Source organism: Rhinopithecus roxellana, chromosome 17 (assembly GCF_007565055.1).
Source record: "Rhinopithecus roxellana isolate Shanxi Qingling chromosome 17, ASM756505v1, whole genome shotgun sequence".
In the NCBI taxonomy this organism is placed as follows: Eukaryota; Metazoa; Chordata; class Mammalia; order Primates; family Cercopithecidae; genus Rhinopithecus; species Rhinopithecus roxellana.
In genome coordinates this window covers 69,587,274-69,614,771 of record NC_044565.1, presented here as the reverse complement: position 1 = coordinate 69,614,771, position 27,498 = coordinate 69,587,274, and the positions used below count along the sequence as shown (strand labels likewise).

The following is a 27,498-nucleotide window of genomic DNA, read 5'->3' as shown; positions in this document are numbered from 1 at the left end:
TTTCAATTGTTTCTTTCCTTTTCTCCTTTGTGAGCAAAGCAAACAAGTACTGTCCAAGGACAGCCTTGTGCATATTTCATTTGTTGCATTTGCTTGGTCATCAGAGGACAGCAGTCCATTAAGCACACTTTGCTTCTGCTACTGTAAAGGCAGCCTTTAAAGCATAGCAATATGTACCTTTCAACTTTATATCATTGTCCTGAACAACATAACTGTGGTTACTCATCCATCAGACTATCTGTACATATAAGTACCGAATCAGTATTTATTAAGTAAATGTTGTAGCACTGTAGTGATTAGGAATAATTAGCAAATGTGTTGCTTCATGCCTTGGTGATGGATGCCAGCATGTTAAACTGAAGTTTGGTTTTCTGATGCAGAATACATCTTGTAAAATTTAGACCACTCCTTTAATATAGACCAAAATAAGGCACAGCTTTAATTCATTAGCTGAATGCCTTAAACGTCCCAGGTATTGAGAATGAATATGATAGAAATAAAATGAGGTTATAGTTTAACATATAATTTATACATTTGCCAATTGTAACTCTTTAGCACATTTATCTAAACCCTTTCTGTCACAGTATTTTTTAAAATTTATTTATTTTTGAGATGGAGTCTTGCTCTGTTGCCCAGGTTGGAGTGCAATGGTGCAGTCTTGGCTCACTGCAGCCTCTGCCTCCCGGGTTCAAGCTACTCTGCTGCCTCAGCCTCCTGAGTAGCTGGGATTACATGCACGTGCCACCACACCCAGCTAACTTTTGTATTTTTAGTAGAAATGGGGTTCCACCATGTTGGCCAGGCTGGTCTCAAACTCCTGACCTCAAGTGATCTGCCCGCCTTGGGCTCCCAGAGTGCTGGGATTCCAGGTGTGAGCCACTGTGCCTGGCCTCTGTTGCAGTCTTACCTTCATTTTCCTTTGTTTATAATGAAAGTGGCCATTTTGCAGTCAGTTTCCATAAAGTAGCCAACTGAGAATTTATTTCATCTAGCAAACATTGAGTACCAATTATTTGCTAGGTCCTGTGCAAGGGATACAAAGATGATTAACACTCCTTACCCTTTTGGAGCTTAAAGCATAAGGAAGACAAGTTATTCTGTAAGGAAGATAAAGCATTCAAAAGTACTACAGAGAAAAACCAAGTATGCTTGAGTTTTGCTTTGCGAATGTTCTCCTCTTAAAGAATAGTTTCAAATTTTGAGACCAGTGGTTCCCACTAAGTATACAGCATTGAAATTAATACTTTATAATAAAACACTTTTATTGCTGCAGAATGTTAAACTGCAGAACAGGCACCAGATGATCAAGACGAGGGTAATGTGAGAAGGCAAATGATGTAAGGATTAGTATCTGAGATTCACCTGGTCTGGAATTGTCATAGGCTACTATGCATCAGAATCACATGGAGGGCTTTCTAAAACAGACTGCTCGGCCCCACCCCCAAGGTTTCTGAGTTCATAGGTTTTAAGAGGCGAGTTGAACAATTCTCCAGGTGATACTGATATTCCTGGTCCACACTGTGAGAACCACTAAGTTGGAATACTGACTCACAAAGATAAAATTCCTTAAAAGAAATGTACTGTTTTAAGATACTGTAAAATGTGGAAGTAGGGCAAACCTTTATAAGGGCTGTTATGTATGAAATGTGCCTCTGACCCAAATCCACGGCCTTTGTGTAAATCACCAAGGAGACTTTGCATTAAGTTCAGAGTACAGTACAAACTGGGCCTGGCTCTGTATTTACTCAGTATGTGCACGTGGGAAACTTTAGTAAAATACCACCTCCTTATTGAGACAAGTTTGGACATGTGGCCTTAAGCCTCTGTTGAACAGGAGAAGTGAAGCTATTTGCAATTATATAATTTTTCTAATTTGAAATCATGACAAGCAGTCTTACAACAAATTTAAAATTAAAAACTCTTTATCCAAGTCACCAATGAAACAGGATTCTGATTCATTTATCATGTCTTTCCCACTGTCTTCAACAAACCTGATGTCCTATAATGAGCTATACAGTATGAGGCATACTTCATAGCAATGTTGGTTGATTGCCAAGGAGACTGCTGCCATTCTGGATAAGCTCATGTTTCCCTTTTCCCTGGCTGCTAATAGAAGGGCAGCTCACGGTGCAGGGTCAAGGGCAAGAAGCTGGGGTAATAAAGGCTATACATCTAGCCTAATAATAGAGATCTGAGGTGGTCACGAGGAGACTATGTTCTTTTGATTTCATTCCTCAGCAGCAAAAGTACTTGAGTTCAGATAATAAACTTGAAGTTGTAGGCTTGGAAGAGTATCAGCTCAGTATATCCTTCCTTGCATAAATACAAGGGAAAGGCCAAGGGATAATCAGTGTTAACCTGCCAGGTCCAAGGATCTTCTATCCCTGACTTCATCTGAGTCACAAGATTTCTCTAATAAGAGAAACTCTGCCACTCTGAGGAAAATTGTCCCTTATGGGAGCCCCCAGTCAGAGGTAAGGATAGTTCTTTCACGTGGAGGTCCAAAATTCTGGACTTCTAGAAACAAGTGTCCTAAAGTCTCCTATTTATTGTTTCTCTTCCAGTATTGTGCCATCGATTCTTGCATAAAATTCTGGAATGCTGGCTCTTCATGGCTTTCCTCTGTAACTGCAAGGAAAAAGAGCAATTCTTTTTCAACTCTCCATTAGATAAACTGATTACAGCCCCTGTCACCCATCCATCAGAAAACAGTACGTTACTTCTAAGAAACTTAAGTACTCACTTCCCTCAAAAAGGAAATGTCTCCTAGAAGCATGCTCTATCATGCTGCCCAAAATGTAGTTTCTTTTTAAGCAGAAAGAATACCTCCCTCATAGTAACTAAAATAAGGTCCCACTTGTAGGTATTTTTAACCAAGAGAAATGAAAACACATGTCTACACAAAGATCTATTTGGAAATGTTTATAGTTGCTTTACTCATAATAGCTAAAATCTACCCAAACATCAATCCACTGGGGAATGGATAAACTGTGGTACATCCACAATAATGGAGTATCACTCAGCAATAAAAAAGAACATACTACTGATACATGCAACAACATGGAGAGACTACACTACTGAGTCAAAAAAGGCAAATGCAAAAGGTTAAATACTGTGATTCTATTTCTACGGCATTCTGGAAAAGGCAAGATCAAAGGAACAAAAATCAGTCAGTGGTTGCCAGGCACTAGGTGTTCAGGACGGGGACTGAAAAAAAAAGGGGCATGAGGAAGTTTTGGGGGGCGAGGGATATGTTCTACATTTCAATTGTGATGATGATTACAAGAAAGTATATATTCGTTAAAGCTCAAACTATATACTCAAAAAGGTGAATGCTACTGTTGGTAAATTACGTCTTAACAAATCTGATTAAATGAGGCAATTTACATGTAAAACCCAAAGAATAACGAGGTTTGCTCTTGGCCATAGCTAAGACCTAAATCCTATGATTGGTTTTTGTTGTTTGTTTTTTGTTTTTTGAGACGGAGTCTTGCTCTGTCGCCCAGGCTGGAGTGCAGTGGCACAATCTCGGCTCACTACAAGCTCTGCCTCCCAGGTTCATGCCATTCTCCTGCCTCAGCCTCCCAAGTAGCTGGGACTACAGGTGCCCGCCACCACACCCAGCTAATTTTTTTGTATTTTTAGTAGAGACGGGGTTTCACCATGTTAGCCAGGATGGTCTCGATCTCCTGACCTCTTGATCCACCCGCCTCGGCCTCCCAAAGTGCTGGGATTACAGGCGTGAACCACTGCACCCAGCCTTTTTTTTTTTTTTTTTTTTTTGAGACCAAGTTTCACTCGTTACCCAGGCTTGAGTGCAATGATGAGCTCTCAGCTCACTGCAGCCTCCGCCTCCAGGTTCAAGTAATCCTACTGCCTCAGCCTCCCAAGTAGCTGGGATTACAGGTGCCCACCACCAAGCCCAGCTAATTTTTTGTACTTTTAGTAGAGATGGGGTTTCGCCATGTTGGCCAAGCTGGTCTCAAACTCCTGGCCTCAGGTGATCTGCCCCCCCTAGGGCTCCCAAAGTGCTGGCATTATAGGTGTGAACCACCGCGCCCAGCCTATGGTTGTTTCAAGAATCAGATTCTGGCAGGGCATGGTGGCTCACGCCTGTAATCTCAGCACTTTGGGAGGCCGTGGTGGGCGGATCATTTGAGGCCAGGAGTTCGAGACCAGCCTGGCCAACATGGCGAAACCCCATCTCTACTAAAAATATAAAAAATTAACCAGCTGTGATGGCGTGTGCCTGTGGTCCCAGCTACTTGGGAGGCTGAAGTGGGAGAATTGCTTGAACCTGGGGGGCAGAAGTGGGAGAACTGCTTGAACCCAAGAGGCAGAGGTTGCAGTCAGCCGAGATCGTGTCACTGCACTCCAGCCTAGGCAACAAAGCAAGACCCTGTCTCAAAAAATAATAGTAACAATTAGATTCTGCTCACAGGTCATAAAACTATGCCAAGTGGAATTTGGGTTTCCAGAGCCAATCTATCCTTACTGTTTTAGTCCACACCACCTTATGTATTCTTTTTGTTTTTTGTTTTTGAGACAGTCTTGCTCTGTCGCCCAGTCTAGAGTGCTGTGGCACAATCATAGCTCACGATAGCCTCAAACTTCTGGGCTCAAGCAACCCACCCACCTCAGCCTCCCAAGCAGCTTGGACTACAGTTGTGAGTAACCACGCCCAGGTGTTTTTCTCTTTTTTGTGGAGACTGAGACTCACTATGTTGCCCAGGCTTGTCCAGAACTCCTGGTCTCAAGCAATCCTCCTGTCTTGGCCTCCCAAAGCGGTGAGATTACAGGCATGAGCCACCACACCCAGCCCTTACATATTCTTAAAACACAATACAAATAACAACAAACAAAAGTCCTGGATCCCTCAAACCAAGTTAGGACCTAAAGATAAGAAGACATAAGACCAACAAAAGGCCTGTACTCAGCTCAGTATTAACCAGCCAGTAGGCACGACAGGAACTCTCAATATAGGAAACTCTTTTCTGATGCTGTATCCTTCACCATCTCCTCTCCCCCACTATTACTGGCTACATGCTTAACAATAAGAAACTCCTGGGCAAACAGTGTGAGGATAAGCAGATGCTCTGTTGCCATGGGCCACCTCAGCCACCTCTCACCTCTGTGGTCAATGTCATCAGTATCGCTGTCTGCTTCTTCATCCTCTTCATCCAAAGTTCCTCGAGTCAGGATCAAATCAGAAGGGTGCAGCACAGGAGATACGCTGTCTACAGTGAAAACACCTATCAGTGCATATGCCTCCTTAAAAAGGTGATTTTGAATCACTGAGTAACTATAATCATAAACTGGCAGGATGAAAGTGCTCACGATACATATAAATGCAGGATCTTACCTCTTCTAAATGTATTGTTAATACCACTTAACATTTCTGTAATAGCTTAGTTCACAAAGTGCTTTCATAAGGCAAATAGCCCTAGGAGTACCATATAAGCTGAGGGAAATAATTTTCAAGAAGCTTGTGTTAGTAGTAGCATCATTCTTTCTTACTGGCTCATAGCTTGGAAGGGGTGATGGTTTTTCCTATGAAAGCTAACAACATTTGAGCAGATCCAGTGTGCTGGTGAGTCACAGTGAAAGTGTGGAGTGCTAAGGATGCCTCCTGGTGGAAGTGTAAGTTCAGAGAAGGTCTGCAGAAAATACAGGGTGAAATGATATCGAGGAGCCAGGGTATTATTTAAGAGGAGGAGGGAGGGGAAAAATAGAAAATCAAATACACTAATAGAAGTAAAATTCCCTATTCAGAAAAACTAGTAAGGGCTGAGCTCCAGGAATCAGAAAGAAGTCTAATCAAGTCACTACTGCCATGAGAGGACCTGGCCACTCTCTCTTCAGGAGCCTATGAGGCTTGCGAGAGCTCAGCTAGAGAATAAGGGTGGCCAGAGACAGCAATATCAACTGGCACAAATCTCAAGGGGCCTGTGGGCCTCAAAAAGGAGGAGGACAGGACATGCTGACAGTAAATGCTTCATTCTGTGCCCAACTAACAATTATGCAACTATACTTGTGACTTTCCTCAAATGATTGACTTAAAACTCTCTCAACCTTCAACAGGTTAGCTGATTACAGCAGACCCTTTGCAGCAGTAGTTTTAACATTCACTTCACATATTCAGAAGTGATTCTTAAGGACTGTGGCACATAGAAATGTATTTTGCTGAGCTATGCAACAGGATGGCACGAGTGAGTTCACTTAACTGGTAAACCCGGTCCGTTACTAGCTTTGCTGTTCTCTACTAGACACAGAGCAGTAACTTTCAGGAACAGAAACATCTTTAAGAAAGATGTCCCAGAAGGGGCCGGGCGCAGTGGCTCAAGCCTGTAATCCCAGCACTTTGGGAGGCCGAGACGGGCGGATCACGAGGTCAGGAGATCGAGACCATCCCGGCTAATACGGTGAAACCCTGTCTCTACTTAAAAATACAAAAAACTAGCCGGGCGACGAGGCGGGCGCCTGTAGTCCCAGCTACTCGGGAGGCTGAGGCAGGAGAATGGCGTGAACCCGGGAGGCAGAGCTTGCAGTGAGCTGAGATCCGGCCACTGCACTCCAGCCTGGGTGGCAGAGCAACACTCCGTCTCAAAAAAAAAAGAAAGATGTCCCAGAAAAACAAAAAAAATGCTAGTGTTGCTGATGAGAAGAAAAAATAAATGTACAATTTATTACAATAAATAAATGGAGCTTTTAAGTACAGTCAATTTGGTTGCAGGATCCCACTAAGCTGCAACAGACTTGCACCTGAATCTTGAGGGTAGTCCCTCAATACACAAGTGTGGGGATGGAAGGTGGGCTGTAAATGAAAACTAACCTAAAAACCCCTGGAGAGCCAATGATAAAACTAACTAAAAATTTTTTTTAATTCAGTAAAGTAGCAGAATAAAAGATGAATATACAGTAATCAAAAGCCTTCATATATACAAATGTAAACCAGTTATACAACGGTTCAGAAAATCCCATTTTTAACAGTAATGAAGGTTAAATACTTAGAATAAATTTCAAGCTGGGGCCAGGCATGGTGGCTCATGCCTGTAATCCCAACACTTTGGGAGGCTGAAACGGGCAGATCACCTAAGGTCAGGAGTTCAAGACCAGCCTGGCCAACATGGCGAAACCTTGTCTCTACTAAAAATGCAAAAATTAGCTGGGTGTGGTGGCACGTGCCTATAGTCTCAGCTACACAGGAGGCTGAGGCACAACAATTGCTTGAACCCAGGAGGCAGAGGTTGCAGTGAGCCAAGATTGCGCCATTGCACTCCAGCCTGGGTGACAGGGCAAGACTCCGCCTCAAAAATACATACATACATACATTTCAAGCTGGGTGCAGTGGTTCACACCTGTAATCCCAGCACTCTGGGTGGCTGAGGCGGGCAGATCTCTTGAGCCCAGGAGTTCGAGACCAGCCTGGGCAACATGGCAAAACCTCATCTCCACTAAAAATACAAAATTTAGCCGGGCATGGTGGCAGGCGCCTCTAGTTCCAGCTACTTGGGAGGCTGAGGCAGGAGAATAGCTTGAATCCTGAATCCAGGAGGCAGAGGCTGCAGAGAGCCAAGATCACACCACTGCACTCCAGTCGGGGTGACAGAGCAAGACCCTGTCTCAAAATAAATACATAAACATGATTTGTTTTTAAAAAAAATTAAAAAGAAACAGGCAAAAACTCTTGTTCAAAAAGGTTGGCTAAAATAACAAAAATATTTTTAAAAGAAATAAGAAAAACCTACATGTGGAAAACTGTAAACAGTCCTGAAAGACACAAGTAGACCTGACAAATACAAAGACACTCTGTGGTCTTGGGTAGCACGACTGAACATCATAGAGATGTCACTTCTCCCTAAATTAATTATGAATATAATGTAATCCCAACAAAAATAGCAAAAAGCTTTTCTAGGGAACTAGATAAAGTTGATACTCAGTTCATATGGAAGAACATGTAAGGACAGCCAAATAAAAATTAGGAGGAGAATCTGAGCTAGTAGATATTGAAACATAATTACATAATTAAAAGAACACGGTACAGGCATAAAAGTAAATAATCCTTGTTCATCAAAGCAAGTTAAAAGAAAAAAAAGTTGGCTGGGGATGGTGGCTCACGCCTATGATCCCAACACTTTGGGAGGCCAAGGCAGGAGGACTGCTTGAGGCCAAGAGTTCAAGACCAGCCTGGGCAACATTGTGAGACCTTGTCTTTATTAAAAATTTCCTTAAAACTAGCCAGATGTGGTGGCACACACCTGTAGATCTAGCTACTCTGGAGGCTGAGGCAGGAGGAATGCTTGAGCCTAGGAGTTCAAGGCTGCAGGGAGCTATGATTGCACCACTGCACTCCAGCCTGGGTGACAGAGTAAGAAACTACCTCAAAAATAAATAAATAAAAAGTAAACGGTCCAGTGAAATAATATAGAAATATATTCAAGTGTGCATGGAACTTTAGTATATTATACCCACAGAATCTCAAAACGCTGTTACAAGCCAGGTGTAGTGGCATACACCTATCCGAGCTAGTTGGCAGGCTGACATGGAAAAATTGCTTGAGCCCAGGAGTTCCAGACCAGCCTCAGACCTCATCTCTTAAAAAAAAAAAAAAAAAAAGAACACTACCCCCCAAAAACAAACAAACAAACAAAAAACTCACTAAGGCAAAGGCAGACTTTTAAATAAATCGTACAGATACAACTATTTATGAAAAAAATAACACCAACCTATATACCTCATACTATACCCAGGAATAAACTCGAATCGGGGATCTAAATTTAGAAAATAAAACCAGACAAATCTACAAAAAAACATAGGTGAACTCCTCTTTAACACAGATGTATATAGAGGCTTCCTAACTGTGACTTAAAATCCCAGATGCAATAAAAGATAGATTAATTTGACTACATCAAAACAAAACAAAACAAAACAAAACAAAAACTTATTTCTTTTAAACTTCCACCTCCCGGGTTCAAGAGATTCTCCAGCCTTAGTGAGTAGCTGGGAATACAGGCATCTGCCACCATGCCCAGCTAATTTTTTGTATTTTTAGTAGAGATGGGGTTTCACCATGTTGTCCAGGCTGGTCTCGAATTCCTGACCTCAAGTGATCCACCCACCTCGGCTTCCCAAAGTGCTGGGATTACAGGCATGATGTTCAGTCGTGCTACCCAAGACCACAGAGTGTCTTTGTATTTGTCAGGTCTACTTGTGTCTTTCAGGACTGTTTACAGTTTTCCACATGTAGGTTTTTCTTATTTCTTTTAAAAATATTTTTGTTATTTTAGCCAACCTTTTTGAACAAGAACTTTTGCATGGCAAAATATCATGAACAAAGTCAAAGGATAACTGATAGGGAGAAAATATTAAATATTTGCAACATATAATCACAGAAAAATTGATATTCCTATTATAGCAATGGATATTAAAACCAATGGATGAACCTTAGAAAATTAAAAGGGTATTTATAGTCTCAAAGCATCACCTCACAAAATTCTTATTACAAAGAGAAAAACAGCCATATTTTAAAATAGTAATTTTTGTTGTTGTTTTTAAGACGGAGGGAGTCTCACTCTGTCACCCAGGCTGGAGGGCAGTGGTGCAATCTTTGCTCACTGCAACTTCCACCTCCCGGGTTCAAGAGATTCTCCAGCCTTAGTGAGTAGCTGGGAATACAGGCATCTGCCACCATGCCCAGCTAATTTTTTGTATTTTTAGTAGAGATGGGGTTTCACCATGTTGTCCAGGCTGGTCTCGAATTCCTGACCTCAAGTGATCCACCCACCTCGGCTTCCCAAAGTGCTGGGATTACAGGCATGAGCCACCGCGCCCGGCCTAAAAATAGTAATTCTTTATGAAAAATGTAGCATACACCACTTTATAAAAATATTCAAAGTTAACATCACCAGTAATGGGACAAATCAACATCATGTGCCTCCCGATGTGACTCCCTGAAAAACACAACTTCTGTAAAGTTCTGCCAAAAATTAGTCACCCAAATCAAATCACAAGGAAACATGAGACAAACCTAAATTGAAGGATGCTCTATAAAATAACTGTCCTACATGCTTAAAAAATGTCAGTCATGAAATACAAAAACAGACTAAGGAACTGTTCCAGATTCTAAAGGAGTATAAGGCATGTGAGAATTGAATACAACACACATCCAGGATTTTCTCCTGCTATCATGGGAAAATGGCTACATCTGAATAAGATCTATATGTTAGCTAATATTATAGTATTCTGTCAATGCTAATTTCCTGATTTCTGATAACTGCACTGAGGTTACATAAAATTATATCCTTGTTTTTACGAAAAAGACACTGAATTATTCAAGGTAAAAGAGTATTATATCTGTAACTTACTCCAATGATTCAGGAAAAATATATATTTATATAACATATAGTCATAGACAGATAGAGAAAAGAATAAAGTAAACATGGTAGAATGTTAACATTTTGGGAATCTGAAGACTTATGGCAATTATTTGTATTATTCATGTAACTTTTCTGTAAATCTGAAATTAAGGTCAAACCGTAAAAAAAAAAAAAAAAAAAAAAAAATTATAAAAAAAATCGAGGAGGGTTAAAAGTGTTAGAAACAAACAAACAAACAAAACCACAGCGGACATGAAGTATATTGCCAAAGTAAAGCAAAACTTCCTGAAAGAGGAATCCAAAGTGGTATAGCTATATATAATTTCCAGTTGTTTGCCTTTCCAAATCCTTTATTTTTTAATGTATATGTAAGCATATGTGTGTTGTGTGTGTGTATATATGTGTGTGTGTGTGTATGTGTGTGTGTATATATATAACCACATTTCCTTTACCTTTTTCTCTTTATCTTTCTCATATATAAACAGAATTCTGCTGAGTAGAAATAAGTGTAACCGGCCAGGCATGGTGGCTCATGCCTGTAATCCCAGCACTTTGGGAGGCCCAGGTAGGCAGATCATCTGAGGTCAGGAGTTCGAGACCAGCCTGATCAACATGGAAAAACTCCGTCTCTACTAAAAATACAAAATTAGCCAGGGGTGGTGGCGCATGCCTGTAATCCCAGCTACTCAGGAAGGCTGAGGCAGGCGAATCATTCGAACCTGGGAAGCAGAGGTTGCGGTGAGCTGAGACTCCAGCCTAGGCAACAAGAGCGAAACTCGGTCTCAAAAAAAAAAATAAATAAAAAGAAATAAGTAAGTGTAACCTTTTTTTAGTTCCTAACACCAAGAAACCCTCCAATACCTTTGGCAGTCCCTGCATCCAAGGCTACAGAACCCATATCTTTTCGAAGGCGTTCCAGTTGTTCTCTCTGCTGTTGGCTCTCTGCACTGGCCTGTATATATAGAGAAAAATGTCATCATATTCAAAAAGGAGTCCCAAATTAGATGCCAGACTTCTCAGTGGAGATGAAGAATTATACAAATACTAGAGGCTACATAAAAACTGATGCAGATAAGGGACGTCCGGTATAGGGACAGAAACACTAAGTAGCGTGGGCCTGGGTTACAGCAGAAGTTCAGACTAGAGAGCTCTGCAGACTGATTTAAAGGATTCAGAAACTGAACACAAAAAGATTTCAAAAGAACCCTCAATTCCAAAGTGTTGAGTTCAGTCCAGGGTGGATCTCCTGCTCTTTTAATTAAACTGGAACATTTCAACTGGTTAGGCAAAATGCCTAGATAGAAAGCATTACTCTTTTTATTCATCCCCAGCCTACAAAATGAAAAAACAAAAGATATAATAAAATTTATTATACGGGAAAAAAAACACAAAAACCTGAAGTAGACATAGCAGGAAGGCTCAAAGACAAAGGATCCAATGAGCCTATGGAAGCAGGACACTCGATCATTTGGGATAAGAGAAGGCTGGGCATGGTGGCTCATGCCTGTGATCCTAGTACTACAGGAGGCCCAGCAGGGAGGATCGCAGGAGCTCAGGAATTTGAGACCAGCCTGGAAAACATAGTGAGACCCTGTCTGTACAAAGATTTACAAAATAAAATTAGCCAGGCACGTGGTACATACATGTTGTCCCAGCTACTCGGGTGGCTGAGATGGGAGGATCGCCTAAGCCTTTTTCAAAAGGTTGAGGCTGCAGTGAGCCGTGATCATGCCACTGCACTCTGGCCTGGGTGACAGAGTAAGACCCTTTCTCAACAATGAAAAAAGGAGTTGTGAATCACCACCATACTCTATACAAGATTCTAGAACTAGTTTTAAATTGACCTCTGAAAGGGAAGAAACATTAAGGAGCCTTTCTGCACCCAGACAACATACATACAAATGTACAAATTTAAATGAACAAGTATTTAGAAGATACACTGAAATTTCATTAGTCAATTGTACCTCAATAAAGCTACAAAAAACTTTTTTAATTAAATAAAAGATACATTACTAACCAAAACAAAAGCACTTATGTCATCAGGATCGAGCTGGGTTTTTTTTTAATGGCCCTTTTAAAATATACAAACAGCCTCCCTTCTTACCAGTGATTTTTTCAGACGTTCATATTCAGGACGATATTCCCTGTAAAGAGAAACACTTTCTAAATTGCTTTGCTTAATCATCTATCCTACTCACTCCCCACATCCCTTATGTCCTCTGTTTTCCTAAGACTCTGACAATAATAAAATATCTGACTTCATTCAACATCAGATGTAACAAATCTTAGTCACTGACAGAGTCTACCCAATGGAATTAAAAGCCAAGGTACCCGCTCCCACCTTGGAACCAGGAGACACAATCCTGACTACTGGGCTGGAAAGATTAATACTGGTGAGAACATGACTGATGAACTCATCATTCATTTGAGATAAAAGGCTGAGATAAGTAAAAGATAAACCTGTTGAGCTCAGGATATGCAACATACAATTATGTGCTTTACTTGAACACCAACAGTGAAAGGATACAGAGAAGAGTCTATCCTAAGGTTCTGATAACACCCCTGTGTCTAATGAATCAAAATCAAAATAACGTGTCTGAAAACCAAAACATGGTTGTTAGGATCTTGCAAAATATGAAGCCAAAGACACACGCTAATAAGCCGGCTATCGTGCCACATGCCTAAGGAAAGAGCACAGGACTCTAACTCCACTTTCCTTTAGTTAAATGGAATTCCAGTATTAACAATGACAATAGTTATAACATTTATTATAAAATATGCTTACTATATGTCAGCAATTGTGATAAGTGTTGTATACATGTTTTCTCAGTCTTCACAACAACCTTAGTGCCAAATCCAGCCTACTGCCTGTTTTCATAAATAATGTTTTACTGTAACCCACGCCCATTCATTTACGAATTGTCTAAGGACGCTTTTGTCCTACAATGGCAGACTTGAGCAGTTGCAACAGAGACTGTATGGTCCACAAAGCCTGAGATATCTACTATTTAGCTCTTTACAGAAAAGTCTGATGATCCCTGCTCTTAATCACTCAATACAATGAAGATTTATACTTCCATTAAAAAAAAAAAGTTAAAGGGAACTTGTTACCCCTACGTGTGATCTGATTCAATACAGATATGCAAGGCAAATATAATACATCCATCATGAAAACTTAACGCTTCTCCTGGAAAAACTGCTTTCATATCAGAATTGTAGGTTATTAAGAATGTCATCAATAGAATTTTCCTCTATCCTCACCTTTCATATTCTTCGGCAGCACTGGTAACTTGCACAAAGAGTTCATCTAATCCAGTACCCAGAACAGCAGAGACACCCACCACCTGCCAAAAAGCATCATAAATGCCACATATTTTTTAATGAAGTATATTAACTTGTTCAAATGTCATAAAATCTTAGTAAGAGAGGTTTATACTTTGAGAAGTCTTTGGCAAAAAGCCAGGCTAAAAAAGAACAGCACACCTAGTCAAAAGTCAGAAATAAGTCCACCGAAAATAAAAAAATTGAAAAAGAAAGATATGGCCTGAGTGCAGTGGCCCATGCCTATACTCCCAGTACTTTGGGAGACTGAGGCAGGAAGTACACTTGAGGCCAAGCATTCAAGACTAGCCTGGGGAACATAGCGAGATCCCAGTCTCTACAAAATGTAAAAAATTAGCTGGGTATGGTATACCGCACGTGCCTATAGTCTTAGCTGCTTGGTAGCTGAGGCAGGAGGATCCTTTGAGACCAGGAGGTCAAGGCTGCAATGAGCTGTGATCCTGTCACTACACTCTGGCCTGGGTAAAACAAAGCAAGATACTCTCTCCAAAAGGAAAAAAGAAAAAAAAAAAAAAAAAAGATATAATTAGGACTGAACAATTAACAGGACGTATTATCTATTCCCTAACAAACCAAACCAAATCACTTTCTGCTTTGTCTGTGCCTTTGCTTGGGCAATTAACCCACTCTGCCTTTGCCTACATAAATCTTACCCTTCTTCAAAGCATACCTCTAATGCTATATCCTCCAAAATCTGTCATTTCGATCTGCCACCTCACCATCATCAGGCCCAACTTCCAATCTTTCTTAAGGTACTTACTATAATATATCATATGTTTTAATTCTGCGTGTAGCCTTCTCTCCCAAATAGACTATAAACTCTGAAATTGGGGTCCCTATCTTATTCTTCTTGTACACTCCACAATTTTTAATAAGCAATGCTTTAAAAGTTACTTTTCAGTAAGTAATAAGCTTCCTTTCTCAGCCAGGTTCAAAGCCAGTCCTATGGGTTAACAGGTTATCTGGAGAGGCTGTCAGTGTGAGCAGGAGAGAAAATTTACCCTGAGTGAGCTGTAAAACTCATCTAACACCAGGCTCATTGAACGAGTCAGGTTACTGACATATGTAGTCTCTTGATTTAAGGCATCTTGGAAAGCCTCAAAATCCTGCATCCATTCCACTGCAAAGCTGTGGTCAATGATGTCAGTCTGTACCAGAGAGAAGTCAATTATGAGCAACCAGAGACAACAAACACAAAATTTATTCTTTTAATTAAGTGGTGACAGCAAAGAGTGTATCATCCATATATTTTCTTTCTCTGCTTCTATTTCCCCCTCCACTGCAACAAGCCACAAAGAACCACGATCATTGTGTAGTCAGTGTAATTAAATGAAGATATGTATTCTCTTGGTTCACCCTCTACCATCCACTGCCAAGTAACCAGGGCCAGAATGGACACCAGCACATTCTAGGCTCTGAAGTCAACATGTCTCTTGCATCCTAGCCATCAACCAACAGAGAAGTTTAGTGTTTTTTAATTTGCCACTTCCAGTAGACTAGCTGTCCCTCTCGTAATTACACAGTCTTGACTCTGAGGGATAATCTACACACTATGGTTGAAGTGCTACTCTACCTAGCCTAAAATAATTTTAGACAAGAGTTGGTAATAACAGCTCATTCAATTTGGTTGATTCATTTTCTCACAGTGCCTATGAATTTGTTTCAGTAAAGCCTGAATCTGGTCTCCAGCATCTGAAAAAATCTTTCTCACCCACCCAAACCTTCCAACCACAAGGTTCTGATGAAAAATGGTGAATCACAACAGGAAGAATACACTTACTTTATTCATGACCACGATGAAAGGTAGCTTGGTTTTGTACAAGATGCTGAAAAACCAAACATTGAGAAGTTATTAGTAAAAGCACATAAGCTCTTGCTTGTCCAGTGTCAGTATGTCGGGACTAAGTAAGAGAAGGGGAATGAGTTCAGAATCTAAAAAGTAGTCATCCATGCCGGGCGCGGTGGCTCAAGCCTGTAATCCCAGCACTTTGGGAGGCCGAGACGGGCGGATCACGAGGTCAGGAGATCGAGACCATCCTGGCTAATACGCTGAAACCCCGTCTCTACTAAAAAATACAAAAAAACTAGCCGGGCGACGAGGCGGGCGCCTGTAGTCCCAGCTACTCGGGAGGCTGAGACAGGAGAATGGCGTGAACCCGGGAGGGGGAGCTTGCAGTGAGCTGAGAGCCGGCCACAGCACTCCAGCCTCGGCGGCAGAGCAAGACTCCGTCTCAAAAAAAAAAAAAAAAAAAAAAAAAAGTAGTCATCCATTTTTACATAACACTCATATAGTCTCTCCCAACAGGAAAACAACCACCACCCAGAAACAACACACACACTCTCACTCTCGTTTGAAGTCATAATGCCTGAACATTGAACTTGTTTGTGTTTTGCTTTTTACCAAATTGGCATTTTTCAGAGAAGGAAGTGAACATTTATTGAATATGTATTACAGGTTGAGAATTTCTTATCTGAAATACTTGGGACCAGAAGTGTTTTCGATTTCAGATTTTGGAATATTTGTAAATACTTATTGGTTGAACATCCCAAATCCGAAAATCCAAAATCCTCCAATAACCATTTCCTCTGAGTGTCATGTCAGTGTTCAAAAAGTCTCAGATTTTGGAGCATTTCAGATTTCAAATTTTTGGATATGGGATGCTCAATCTGTATAGTCTAGGCACTGTGCTAATAAGCACCTTTATATGTATTATCTCCTTTATTCTTTACAAATAACATGTAAATATATACAATTTTTATTTGTCAATTATACCTCAATAAGGTGGGAAAAAACATTAAAACTTTTTTCAATCCGTAAATTAACATTTAAAAATGTTTCTACCTCCACCTTTATTGAGGTATGGTTGACAAATAAAAATTATATGTATATTTAAGGTGTACAAAGGGATATTTTGATACACAGTTGACCCTTAAACAACATAGGTTTGAACTGTGAGGTTTACTTTTCTTCCACCTCTGCCACCCCGAGACAGCAAAACCAACTCCTACTCTTAGACTACTCAAAGTGAAGACGATTAGGATGAACAGTTTTATGATGATCCACTTCACTTAATGAATAGTTAATATATCTTCCCCTTATTTTCTCTAGCTTATTATATGAATACAGCATATAATACATATAATATATATAATGTGTGTTAATCTACTGCTTACGTTACCAGCAAGGTTTCCAAACAACAGCAGTCCTTTAGTAATGAAGTTTGGGGGGAGTCAAAGTTATAGTCAGGTCTTCCACTCCACAGGGGTTGGCTCCTCTAACCCCCAAATTGTTCAAGGTCAACTGTATGTTTACATCATGAAATGATTACCAGCTGGGGGTGTTGGCTCATGCCTGTAATCCCAGCACTTTGGGAGGCCAAGCTGGGAGGACTGCCTGAGCCCACGAGTTCAAAACCAGCCTAGGCAACATGGTGAGACCCCACCTCTAAAAATAAATAAATAAATAAATATATTTTTGTAAAGAAATGATTACCACCATCAGGCAAATCAAATAATTTTCTTTTAAACAATTAATATGAAAATGAGGCCAGGCGCGGTGGCTCAAGCCTGTAATCCCAGCACTTTGGGAGGCCAAGACGGGCGGATCACGCGGTCAGCAGATCGAGGCCATTCTGGCTAACATGTGAAACCCCGTCTCTACTAAAAAATACAAAAAAAAACCTAGCTGGGCGTGGTGGCGGGCGCCTGTAGTCCCAGCTACACGGGAGGCTGAGGCAGGAGAATGGCGTAAACCTGGGAGGTGGAGCTTGCAGTGAGCTGAGATCCGGCCACTGCACTCCAGCCCGGGCCACAGAATAAGACTCCGTCTCAAAAAAAAAAAAAAAAAAAAAGAAAATGGGCCAGGCACAGTGGCTCATGCCTGTATTCCCAGCTCTTTGGGAGGCCAAGGCGGGCAGATCACTTGAGGTCAGGAGTTTGAGACCAGCCTGGCCAACACAGTGAAACCCTGACTCTACTAAAAATATAAAATTAGCTAAGCATAATGACTACTCAGGAGGCTGAGGCAGGAGAATCACGAGCCCAGAAGGGTGAGATCGTGCCATTGTACTCAAGCCTGGGTGACAGAGCAAGACTGTCTCAAAAAAATATAAATAAATAAACAATTAATATGAAAATGAAATAATGCTGTCAATCTTCAGATTTCTATTTGGATCAAGATTTCTTGCATCCAACAAAAATGGACATCCCTTGTCATATCAGAAGAGACAAATGTCGGTGATGGCATTTGTGTACCCTCAAAATTAAATTCTCTCAGCTTTAATAACTGTATGCCTTGCCTTGCTCCTCAGTCTTTTTTTTTTTTTTTTTGAGACGGAGTCTTGCTCTGTTGCCCAGGCTGGAGTGCAGTGGTGTGATCTCGGCTCACTGCAAGCTCCACCTCCTGGGTTCATGCCATTCTCCTGCCTCAGCCTCCCTAGCAGCTGAGACTACAGGTGCCCACCACCCCGCGCCCGGCTAATTTTTTGTATTTTTAGTAGAGACGGGGTTTCACCGTGGTCTCGATCTCCTGACCTCATGATCCCCCAACCTCGGCCTCCCAAAGTGCTGGGATTACAGGCATGAGCCACCACGCCTGGCCACTCCTCAGTCTTAATGCACTAATATAATCTAGTGAGGCATGCCCTTCCTCTGCTGATGGTGCCACATTTGGGGCAAACCTGTGCCTTTTATTTTTTTGAGACAAGGTCTCACTCTGTTGCCCAGGCTGGAGTGCAGTGACATCATCACAGCTCTGCAGCCTTGGCCTCCCAGGCTCAAGCAATCCTCCCACCTCTGCCTCCCAGGTAGCTGGGATTACAGGCACACACCACTATGCCAGGCTAATGTTTTGTATATTTTGTAGAGATGAGGTTTCACCATGGTGCCCAGGCTAGTCTCAAACTCCTGGGCTCAGGCGATCCTTCCACCACAGCCTCCCCAAGTGCTGGGATTATAGGCATAAGCTACCATGCCTGGCCACCTGTGCATTTTACAATTATGGATAAATCTTCTTATTCATGGTATCTCCTCATGTTACAATTTCATTCTACCAGCATCATCATTTAGGCCAGAGGACTCTATTCTTCTTCTTCTTTCTTTTTTTTTTTTTTTGAGACAGGTTCTTGTTGCCCCAGGCTGGAGTGCAGTGGTATAATCTGGCTCAATACAGCCTCAACCACCTGAGCTCAAGCAATCCTCCTGCATCAGACTCCCAAGTAGCTGGGACTACTGGGGCATGCCACCACGCTGGCTAATTTTTCTAAATTTTTTAATAGAGACAGAGTCTTGCTATGTTGCCCAGCCTGGTCTCAAATTCCCAAGCTCAAACGATCCTCCCACCTTGGCCTCCCAAGTGTTGGGATGACAGACTCGGCCCAGAGGACTTTATTATCTTTAGACTTGGATTTTATTCAACTGGGAACAATTATCAGACAGCTCATATTCATACATCACCTTTTTGTAACAACAAGGGAGGAAGATCAGAGGGTACTGAGAGAGAATGCCAGTAGCACATGTGCCTCTTTTCTCCTCTGACCTTCCCCAACTCATGGCCACTCAACTGAAGAGCAAATCTGAATGAGCACAAATCCAGCGGTAAGCAACCAGATTTAAAAAAAATTAAAAAAAGAGGAAGAAGAAGAGAAAAAGGCCTTATACCTTGATGGAACACTGTCCCCACCAATAATCAATTACCTGCAGGCATAGAGCATGTTGGACATGAAGGTCACTGGGTTGGTACTTCTCGATGTGTCCATTACATAGATGACAACTGTTGGAAATGAGGATGCCTAAAGCCACAAAATAATCAAAGCCTTGGTCAGAGGGCTTATGACCTGTCCTCAAACTTTTTCCACCATCCTTAACAAGGGGAAACCACTTTAGGCAGGGTGTGCAGAGCTTCTACAACTCCCTCCCATATAAAGTCCAAGGCACTTAAAAATAAATGCTCATCCAGTCTAGCCCCTCTAGCTATTCTCGGTAGCAAGTCCTAGAATACTCACAAGGGCCTCAGTGATAATTGTCCCAGAAGCTGACCAAGTGAATACCTCAATCTGTCCAGGTGTGTCAATCAACACATACCTATATCAAGAAAGATCATTAAAGAAGTGTTATATTTGTGTTATGCTGAAGGATATTCCATAAGACAATAAACATCTGGTTATCCAAGACTTGAATAACCTCTGCACACTGCCAAATCTAACTTCCTCATATTGCCCTTAAACTGCACGATGATCCCCTAGACTTTGTTCAGTGACCAATATTCACACTAATGGGCAGGAACAGCAGATCATGAGTTGCTGCAAATGACCACAGGGGAAACTTTTATAGAAACACAATGCATTTAAAATGAAAGACACAAAACCAGAATGTAAATCTCTTGGGAAACATCTGGTTGCTTCGGGCTGCGGTGAGTGTGGAACAGAGGAAGAAGAATGGGAGGAATGGTTTCATCTCAATCTATACCCTTTCAGAGGCTGATGGTATCCCAGATCCTCCATGAAGCCTAGAAATATGTCAACTACAGAGAAATAAATGCGTGTTACTGAAATCACTTACTTAGACATGTTCTGGGCCTTCTCAATAAATTTCATCACCTAAAAGAAAAAGATATCAATGACAACAAATTCTGATTTCAACACAAAATCACAGAGCCCTCTCCAGGGTGGCATACCTCACAGGCACTATCACCTACTGAATCTCTCAATCACCTACTGAACGTTGGCAATCTTAGGACAACAAGGAATAAACGGACTGAGCTAAAGCAACACAGCCACATCAGCAGCACTCCAATACCACCTTGGGGCACAATCCAAGGACCTGAGAAGTGAAAGACTTTGATCTGTCAATGTCAAGTAGTATCTCTTGTCAAAATGTTAACAGCCTGTCTCATGGCTTAACATCAGAGTAAAAAAACCAATGATTATAAAACACTCTTATAGAAACAGGTGACCAAGAAAACCTAAAGAATGACAAACATTTATCACAAGTAAAATGCCCCATCATCTTTCCATTCCATGACTGCTAGTCCATCCCATTCCCAAATACCCCCATCCCAGCTTCAGGGTAATACCACAAGCAAAGAACAGGTCAAGAAAATAACCCAGGTCTTTTAGATTTTTATTAGCTGTCACAAATATTAAATGTGAAGTGTGAAGTGTCTGACAATACTGATCACCTTCTCATAGTCTACTTCTCTGTCTGACAAAATGTCTACTTATTTTCTATATTTATGTTCAGGTTTCCTGCTTTTCTTTTTTTTTTTTTTTTTTTTTTTTTTGAGACGGAGTCTCGCTTTGTCGCCCAGGCTGCAGTGCAGTGGCGCGATCTCGGCTCACTGCAAGCTCCGCCTCCCGGGTTCACGCCATTCTCCTGCCTCAGCCTCCCGGGTAGCTGGGACTACAGGCAAGCACCACCATGCCCGGCTAATTTTTTGTATTTTTAGTAGATACGGGGTTTCACCGTGTTAGCCAGGATGGTCTCTATCTCCTGACCTTGTGATCCGCCCGCCTCGGCCTCCCAAAGTGCTGGGATTACAGGCGTGAGCCACTGCGCCCGGCCCTGCTTTTCTTTATCAATGTGATCAAGCTAAGGAATTTAAGAGTCACAGATTTTTACACAGCCATATTAATATATTAAAGACAGACATACCTGATCAAATCTGGTAGCAAAGAGATTGAGTGAGGTCACTATGCCACCATTGGGTCCAAGTCCATATCTAGACACCAAGTTGAGGACTGAAATCGCTTATAGATTAGATTATAAAGTTCACACCTAGGCTATCATTCACACAAACAGCATTATGAAATTAGTGTTCCATTAATGAATACTGGCAACCTAATCCGTGACTACCACACAACCTTAACCACACAGGGAAACATTCAGTATCAAGGTCTGGCTCACTCATTTATGACTTTAGGAATGGCCAGGCAAAATGAAGAAAGCAAAATGACCAAAATGTAATACAGGTGCATCAGGCAGTGACAGCTCACTAGCATTGGCCATTAAGGCCACCTGTATAACACCTCTGGCTCTGATCCTCATAAACAAATTAAGCAGAGTACACATTTCACACAGCAATTTACTAAGAGTTAATCCGCCGGGCGCGGTGGCTCAAGCCTGTAATCCCAGCACTTTGGGAGGCCAAGACGGGCGGATCACGAGGTCAGGAGATCGAGACCATCCTGGCTAACACGGCGAAACCCCATCTCTACTAAAAATACAAAAAACTAGTCAGGCGAGGTGGCGGCGCCTGTAGTCCCAGCTACTCTGGAGGCTGAGGCAGGAGAATGGCGTGAACCCGGGAGGCGGAGCTTGCAGTGAGCTGAGATCTGGCCACTGCACTCCAGCCTGGGTGACAGAGCGAGACTCCGTCTCAAAAAAGAAAAAAAAAAAAAAAAAAAAAAGAGTTAATCCAACTAAACCCACTCATTTCTGAGTTTCCCAGTCTAAAGAGGTGGTAACCAACAGATGATCCTCCAAGGCCAAATACTACCTTCTGGGACCCAGGTAGCTGTCAGTTATCCTATCATACTCTCTGCTCTTTAATAACAACAGCTTGCCATCTGGGGAGACAGTAAAAAAACTAAAATCTCAAGCTGAAATAGTATTTCTGATCACCTACCTCTCCCACAATCAGCTTCCATCCTTTTGCTTGTATATTTCACAAGGAAAAGGCAAAAACACTCTTTCAAGCCACAAAATACACAGAAACGAAGCCAGGAATGAGTCAAGACCAAAGTAGATGGAAAAGGATACTGTTTCATGACTTCTTTATACTTTACAGTGTCACGAATATCTGAGGAGAAAGAAAAGAATTAACTGGAATGTAATACATGCACATTCCCTACCAGCAGGAAAGTGAAACTGGCCTTCTAGCCTTCTCTTGTCAGCATTCTCTTCTACCACCTCCACTTTCACACTGGTTTCCTTCCTTACAAAGAATAAATGTCAAGTAATTCATAAAGAATGTTAGGGCTAGGAGCTCTAAAGTTATGGTAGAGAGTTTTGCCTCCACCAAGTGAAAAGTTTCACACAAGTTAAACACGCCTAGAAAAACGGAGGCAAAAATCAAGGGGGAAAAAAAACTTCTTAGTAATTGCCTATTACTGACAAATGCAATGCAAAGGCAATGCAGACATGATTTTTAAAAAGGAATTAGGCTGGGCACAGTGGCTCACACCTGTAATCCTAGAATTTTGGGAGGCCAAGGCAGGAGGATCCCTTGAGCCCAGGAGTTCAAGATCAGCCTGGGCAACATAGAGAGGTCTTGTCTCTTCAAACAAAACAAAACTAGCCCAGCATGGTGGTAGGAGGCTGAGGTGGGAGGATCACTTGAGCCTGGGATGTTGAGGCTGCAGTGAGCTGTGAATCACGCCACTGTACTCTGGCCTGGGTGACAGACTCTATCAAAAAAAAAAAAAAAAAAAAAGCCTAAGCTGTTTAGGAACTCAAGCAAATCCAAAGGAAATGAAAGTAGATAGTTTAGAAAACATGAAAAAAGAAGGCACTGAAGACTGGCAGGCTGGAGGCTTTACAGAGTCTCACTCTATTGCCCAGGCTGGAGTGCAGTGGCGCTATCTTAGCTCACTACAACCTCTGCCACCCGGATTCAAGCAATTCTCCTGCCTCAGCCTCCCGAGTAGCGGGAATTACAGGCATCTGCCACCGCGCCTGGCTAATTTTTTGTATTTTTAGTAGAGATGGGGTTTCACCATCTTGGCCAGGCGGTCTTGAACTCCTGACCTCTTCATCCACCTGCCTCGACCTCCCAAAGTGCTGGGATTACAGGGGTGAGCCACTGCGCCCGGCGTTTTCCATTCTCTTTAAAGCACTTCACACAAGTTATGTTACCAGTTTACTCACCAATATTGGCAGGAAAGGGAACTTCATGTACTGCTGGATCCAGGTTGATCACATAAGGTGGAGTGCCTTGGGCATGCAGGTGTCCTGTGAGCCTCTGCAGAGATATGGGGAGAGGGATGGAAGGAGACAAAGAGGGGACAAGAGAGAACTTCCTTTACTACCCATGCCTTAAGAATTTTGCACTTAGATTTTCTTTTACCTGAAATATCCACCCACTATATCCACCTCCAAGATACAACTCTCAGTTCAAATGCTACCTTTCTTCATCACCCATCTAACAAAACTTCCCCTACTCATAGTCACTTGTTTACTTGTTTTGATTCTTCGTATGTGGGTTTTCTCTATCTCCTCCATTAAATATTTTGCCCCATGAATGAATCTTGTCAACCTAATTTTCGCTATATCCCCAGTGAATGGTACATGACAGGCGTGCAAGAAATAATTCTTTGGCAAATCTTCACCAAAACCTGTGTGCTAGCACTGTATTAATCTTTAAAGTTACTTGTAAGCCCCTGCCTTCGAGAAACTGGCAATTTTATCAGCAAGACAATTCCTGTACAACGTGGTAAGCTGGACCGAGTATGCACTGAAGGTGCGCAGAAGAGAGCCTTAATTAACCTGGCTAGGGCCCGAGGAGGCTTTGCCGGGGAAGGGACTAAAGTTGATGGGAAACCACGGAAACCCGTGCGCCGATACCCTCCAAATCCTCGAAGACCTCCCTCCCTTTCTACCTGGCCTTCCGCCTATCGGAGGCAACCTTTTGCGCTCCCCTACTACACCCACGCTGTGTACGTCACCTGTACAAAGGTGGTTTTCCCGGATCCTGCCATTCCCAACACCAACAGACACACTGGGTGCCGCGGACCCCCAGAAGCCTGGGGCTCAGCTGCAGCTGCGGGCGCCGCCATCTTCCTCCTGGCCCCGCCCACCTGACCATAGAGACACCGCATGGCTAGATGAAACTTCCGCGATGTTCTGGGCAGCTAACGAAAACAGAACGGAAGCGTCAGAAAGGAGCGGGTGAAGGGGCGCGGTAGTTGCCAGGGCATCTTTTTAGTGTCGGGCAGGGCTGGTGAGCCAATTAGTGACAGTGGCGAGGAAGTGGGGGCGCTGAGCGAGAGGAAGGCTGAAGGGAGCTAGGAAAAGGGCGCTGATCTCTGCAGCCTGAGAGGGCTTTTGTCCCCAGGGGGAAGGCGAGAAGAGATGGGGTCCCGAGGGCAGGACTCACACAGCAAGGAAACGAGGCGCATGCCTCTCATTTCAAGCCCGCAGAGAGCGGGGAGCGGAGCCACTGGAGGACCGGCTGCTCGGGTTTATTCGGTAGCCGAGGGGGTTAAACAGTTTAGGGCTGGACCAGCCGGGACTGGAGCAGGGTGCAGCCTCCAGGGTTGCTGGGCAGCACCGAGACCCTTTGAGCACCGAACGAATAAACTACGGGAGCTTTCCGCACTTGCATATTGTTCCCGCGAGTTGCAGGCGCAGGTTCCTGATGCTAGCGTTCATTCCTTGGCAATCACCCGCAGTGAACTGCGCAGTTGCCGTGACCTTCAGGATGAATGCTTGGATTCCAGGTGCGAATAGGTACTAGAGGGGAGCTTCCTTCTCACTGAAGGGCTCTCAGAAACTCAGGAAAGATGATGAAAGAGCTTAGAAAAGTATTTCTACTCGCAACCACCCAGTCTGTTTCTGTGGCCCTTTGTAGCTGCTAACAGTGTTCAGTAAGTCATAAGATCTGGCTTTCATACCCAGGCTCTGCCACTTGCTAGTGGTGTGAGTCATGGGCAATTCACTTAAACTCTCTGAACCTGTTTTCTCTTTTTAAAACTGCGATAATACCTCCCAGGGTTGTAGTGAACGCACGTTGGAAATGATGAGCAAAATCCGTCATCCTTTACCATTAGTTGGATTTCCCACACCTTGCATAATGTCTGGAACATTCTGGGTGCTCAGAAATATTATCTTGTATGAATAAAGGACAGTTGTGCCCTTCCTAAAGTTTCATTAACTGAGAGAGGAATGTCTCATTTGTTCTTTCAGGTTTGCTGAGGGCCCCAGAAGGCTCCTTCCACCGTATCATAGTCTAATAAATAATTTTGTCAAGCCAGAGAAGCTAACAAAGGTGGAGACAATCCTTAAAAAAAAGATAGTGGCGGAAATGACGGATCTGAACAAGCATATAAAACAAGCTCAAATCCAGCGGGAACAGCTACTGGATGAATACAGGGAGCTATACCAAGAAAAGTTACTTGTCCAGGCTGAAAACAGGTTCTTTCTGGAATACCTGACTAACAAAACTGAAGAGTACACAAAGCAACCTGAGAAGGTATGGAACAGCTATTTACAAAAAAGTGGAGAGATTGAACGAAGAAGACAAGAATCAGCCTCCAGATATGCAGAACAAATTTCAGGGCTTAAAACAGCGCTCTTGCAAAAGGAAAATATCCAATCCAGTTTGAAGCGGAAGTTGCAGGCAATGAGGGACATTGCTATATTAAAGGAAAAGCAGGAGAAAGAAATACAGACATTACAGGAGGAGAAAAAGAAAGTCCAAGCTGAGACAGCTGCAAAGACACGTGAAGTACAGGCACAGCTCCTCCAGGAGAAAAGATTACTGGAGAAACAACTGAGCGAGCCAGACAGGAAGCTACTGGGAAAGAGAAAAAGAAGCGAGCTTAATAAGAAAGCCCAGGCCTTGAAGTTGGCAGCAAAGCGGTCTATTTTTGAATACTCCTGTGGCCTCAAGAGAGACAACCAGCAGTTCAAGAAGGAATTACTGCAGCTAATTGAGCAAGCCCAGAAACTAACGGCTACTCAAAGCCACTTAGAAAATAGGAAGCAGCAGCTGCAGCAGGAACAGTGGTATCTGGAGTCCTTAATCCGGGGGAGGCAGAGACTGCAAGGAAGTCATAATCAGTGCCTAAATAGACAGGATGTTCCAGAGACCACACCCAGTCTTCCCCAAGGCACCAAATCAAGGATTAATCCAAAGTAACTCCTCCTAAAATAACACTGATTAGATAACTGGAGCAAGTACTCTTAAATGCTACATTAACCTGGTTAGGAAGGCTTTTGGATTCCAGATTGTTATTGTAACATCTCCATCATGATGTGTTGGAGTGAAGGATTAGATGGTTTTATCCAACAGTCCTACTAGGTATTTGGTAACCAGCTTCCCTTAACTAGTTTTTTCTTTAAATACTCTCATTAATAAGAGATTTCACAAACCTCTAGTTAACCTAACACATGACCCTAACCTAGCCATTTACCATACATCAAACTAACTAAAGGAAACCAACCCAAGGGAGTGAAAACAGTTGTGATTTATTTCACCTAACTAAATCAGATTTCTTTATAGAGAAAAAGTACCTTTAAGGATAGCATTCCAAATAGACTGAATAGCGTTCTGCTCAGTAAATAACCAGTATCAGTTTATCCTTATTCCTTTTGACCGACTTAGCAGACAAAAGCAGTTTTTATAAGCTTTTTGTAAGTTTGTGCCAGTGACCAGGTAGCTCCTGCTAGTTTTCTCATGAGCGAAAAAGCATTCTAATAACAGCAAGTCCAGTAAGTGCTAGGCAGAGTGACCTTTCATCTGATGTGAAGCCCCTACAAGTTTAGCTTTAAGTAAATTGAGAAAGTAAGAGAAGATGAAGGAGACATATATTAGGTCAGCTCTTACATTTGAAAATGTTTTCTTTGAAGAAACACATGTAGCATGGAGGTGATTGAATGCCTCCGCTTATTTCAGAAAAATGTATCCAAAAAAAGTTGAAATATTTGGACTTTTTAAAAAGTGTCATCCATTTCCCTAGCAGCATTCTAAAAGATAGAAGTAACATGATGTTTATTATCCTAAGTGCTTTAGTTTTAGGTCATTTATTAATTTTCTTACAGGTACACTTTCTAGTACATGAAG

At 42.3% G+C, this 27,498-nt stretch overlaps 2 protein-coding genes and 1 non-coding gene across 3 annotated transcripts; 2 read left to right on the top strand and 1 right to left on the bottom strand.

Moving 5' to 3' along the window:
• Positions 1-1,901: 1,901 nt before the first annotated feature.
• On the bottom strand, positions 1,902-24,548 carry GPN1 (GPN-loop GTPase 1). Its single transcript, XM_010371203.2, has 14 exons — positions 24,380-24,548; positions 23,583-23,676; positions 22,476-22,515; positions 21,369-21,435; positions 20,277-20,314; positions 19,721-19,799; positions 19,413-19,507; positions 15,499-15,544; positions 14,720-14,866; positions 13,638-13,720; positions 12,481-12,520; positions 11,238-11,328; positions 5,130-5,237; positions 1,902-2,628 (listed from the first exon to the last, which is right to left on the bottom strand). The coding sequence occupies exons 1-14, from the start codon at positions 24,530-24,532 to the stop codon at positions 2,543-2,545; spliced, it is 1,167 nt and encodes a 388-aa protein (XP_010369505.1). The 5' UTR covers positions 24,533-24,548; the 3' UTR covers positions 1,902-2,542.
• Positions 11,588-11,716, top strand: LOC115894440. Its single transcript, XR_004054559.1, has one exon. It is a non-coding gene; the product is annotated as a small nucleolar RNA SNORA36 family (small nucleolar RNA).
• A 123-nt stretch (positions 24,549-24,671) lies between the features above and the next one.
• On the top strand, positions 24,672-26,608 carry CCDC121 (coiled-coil domain containing 121). Its single transcript, XM_010371201.2, has 2 exons — positions 24,672-25,153; positions 25,620-26,608. The coding sequence occupies exons 1-2, from the start codon at positions 24,786-24,788 to the stop codon at positions 26,572-26,574; spliced, it is 1,323 nt and encodes a 440-aa protein (XP_010369503.1). The 5' UTR covers positions 24,672-24,785; the 3' UTR covers positions 26,575-26,608.
• Positions 26,609-27,498: the final 890 nt, after the last annotated feature.

Coding starts and splice junctions, on each gene's coding strand:
- GPN1 (XM_010371203.2), bottom strand. CDS start 24,532: ATGCGGTGTCTCTATGGTCAGGTGGGCGGGGCCAGGAGGAAGATGGCG. Junction 12,521..13,637: donor GCTGCCGAAGAATATGAAAG/GTGAGGATAGAG, acceptor TTCTCTTTACAG/GGAATATCGTCCTGAATATG. Junction 11,329..12,480: donor AACGTCTGAAAAAATCACTG/GTAAGAAGGGAG, acceptor CTATATATACAG/GCCAGTGCAGAGAGCCAACA.
- CCDC121 (XM_010371201.2), top strand. CDS start 24,786: ATGGGGTCCCGAGGGCAGGACTCACACAGCAAGGAAACGAGGCGCATG. Junction 25,154..25,619: donor GATGAATGCTTGGATTCCAG/GTGCGAATAGGT, acceptor TTGTTCTTTCAG/GTTTGCTGAGGGCCCCAGAA.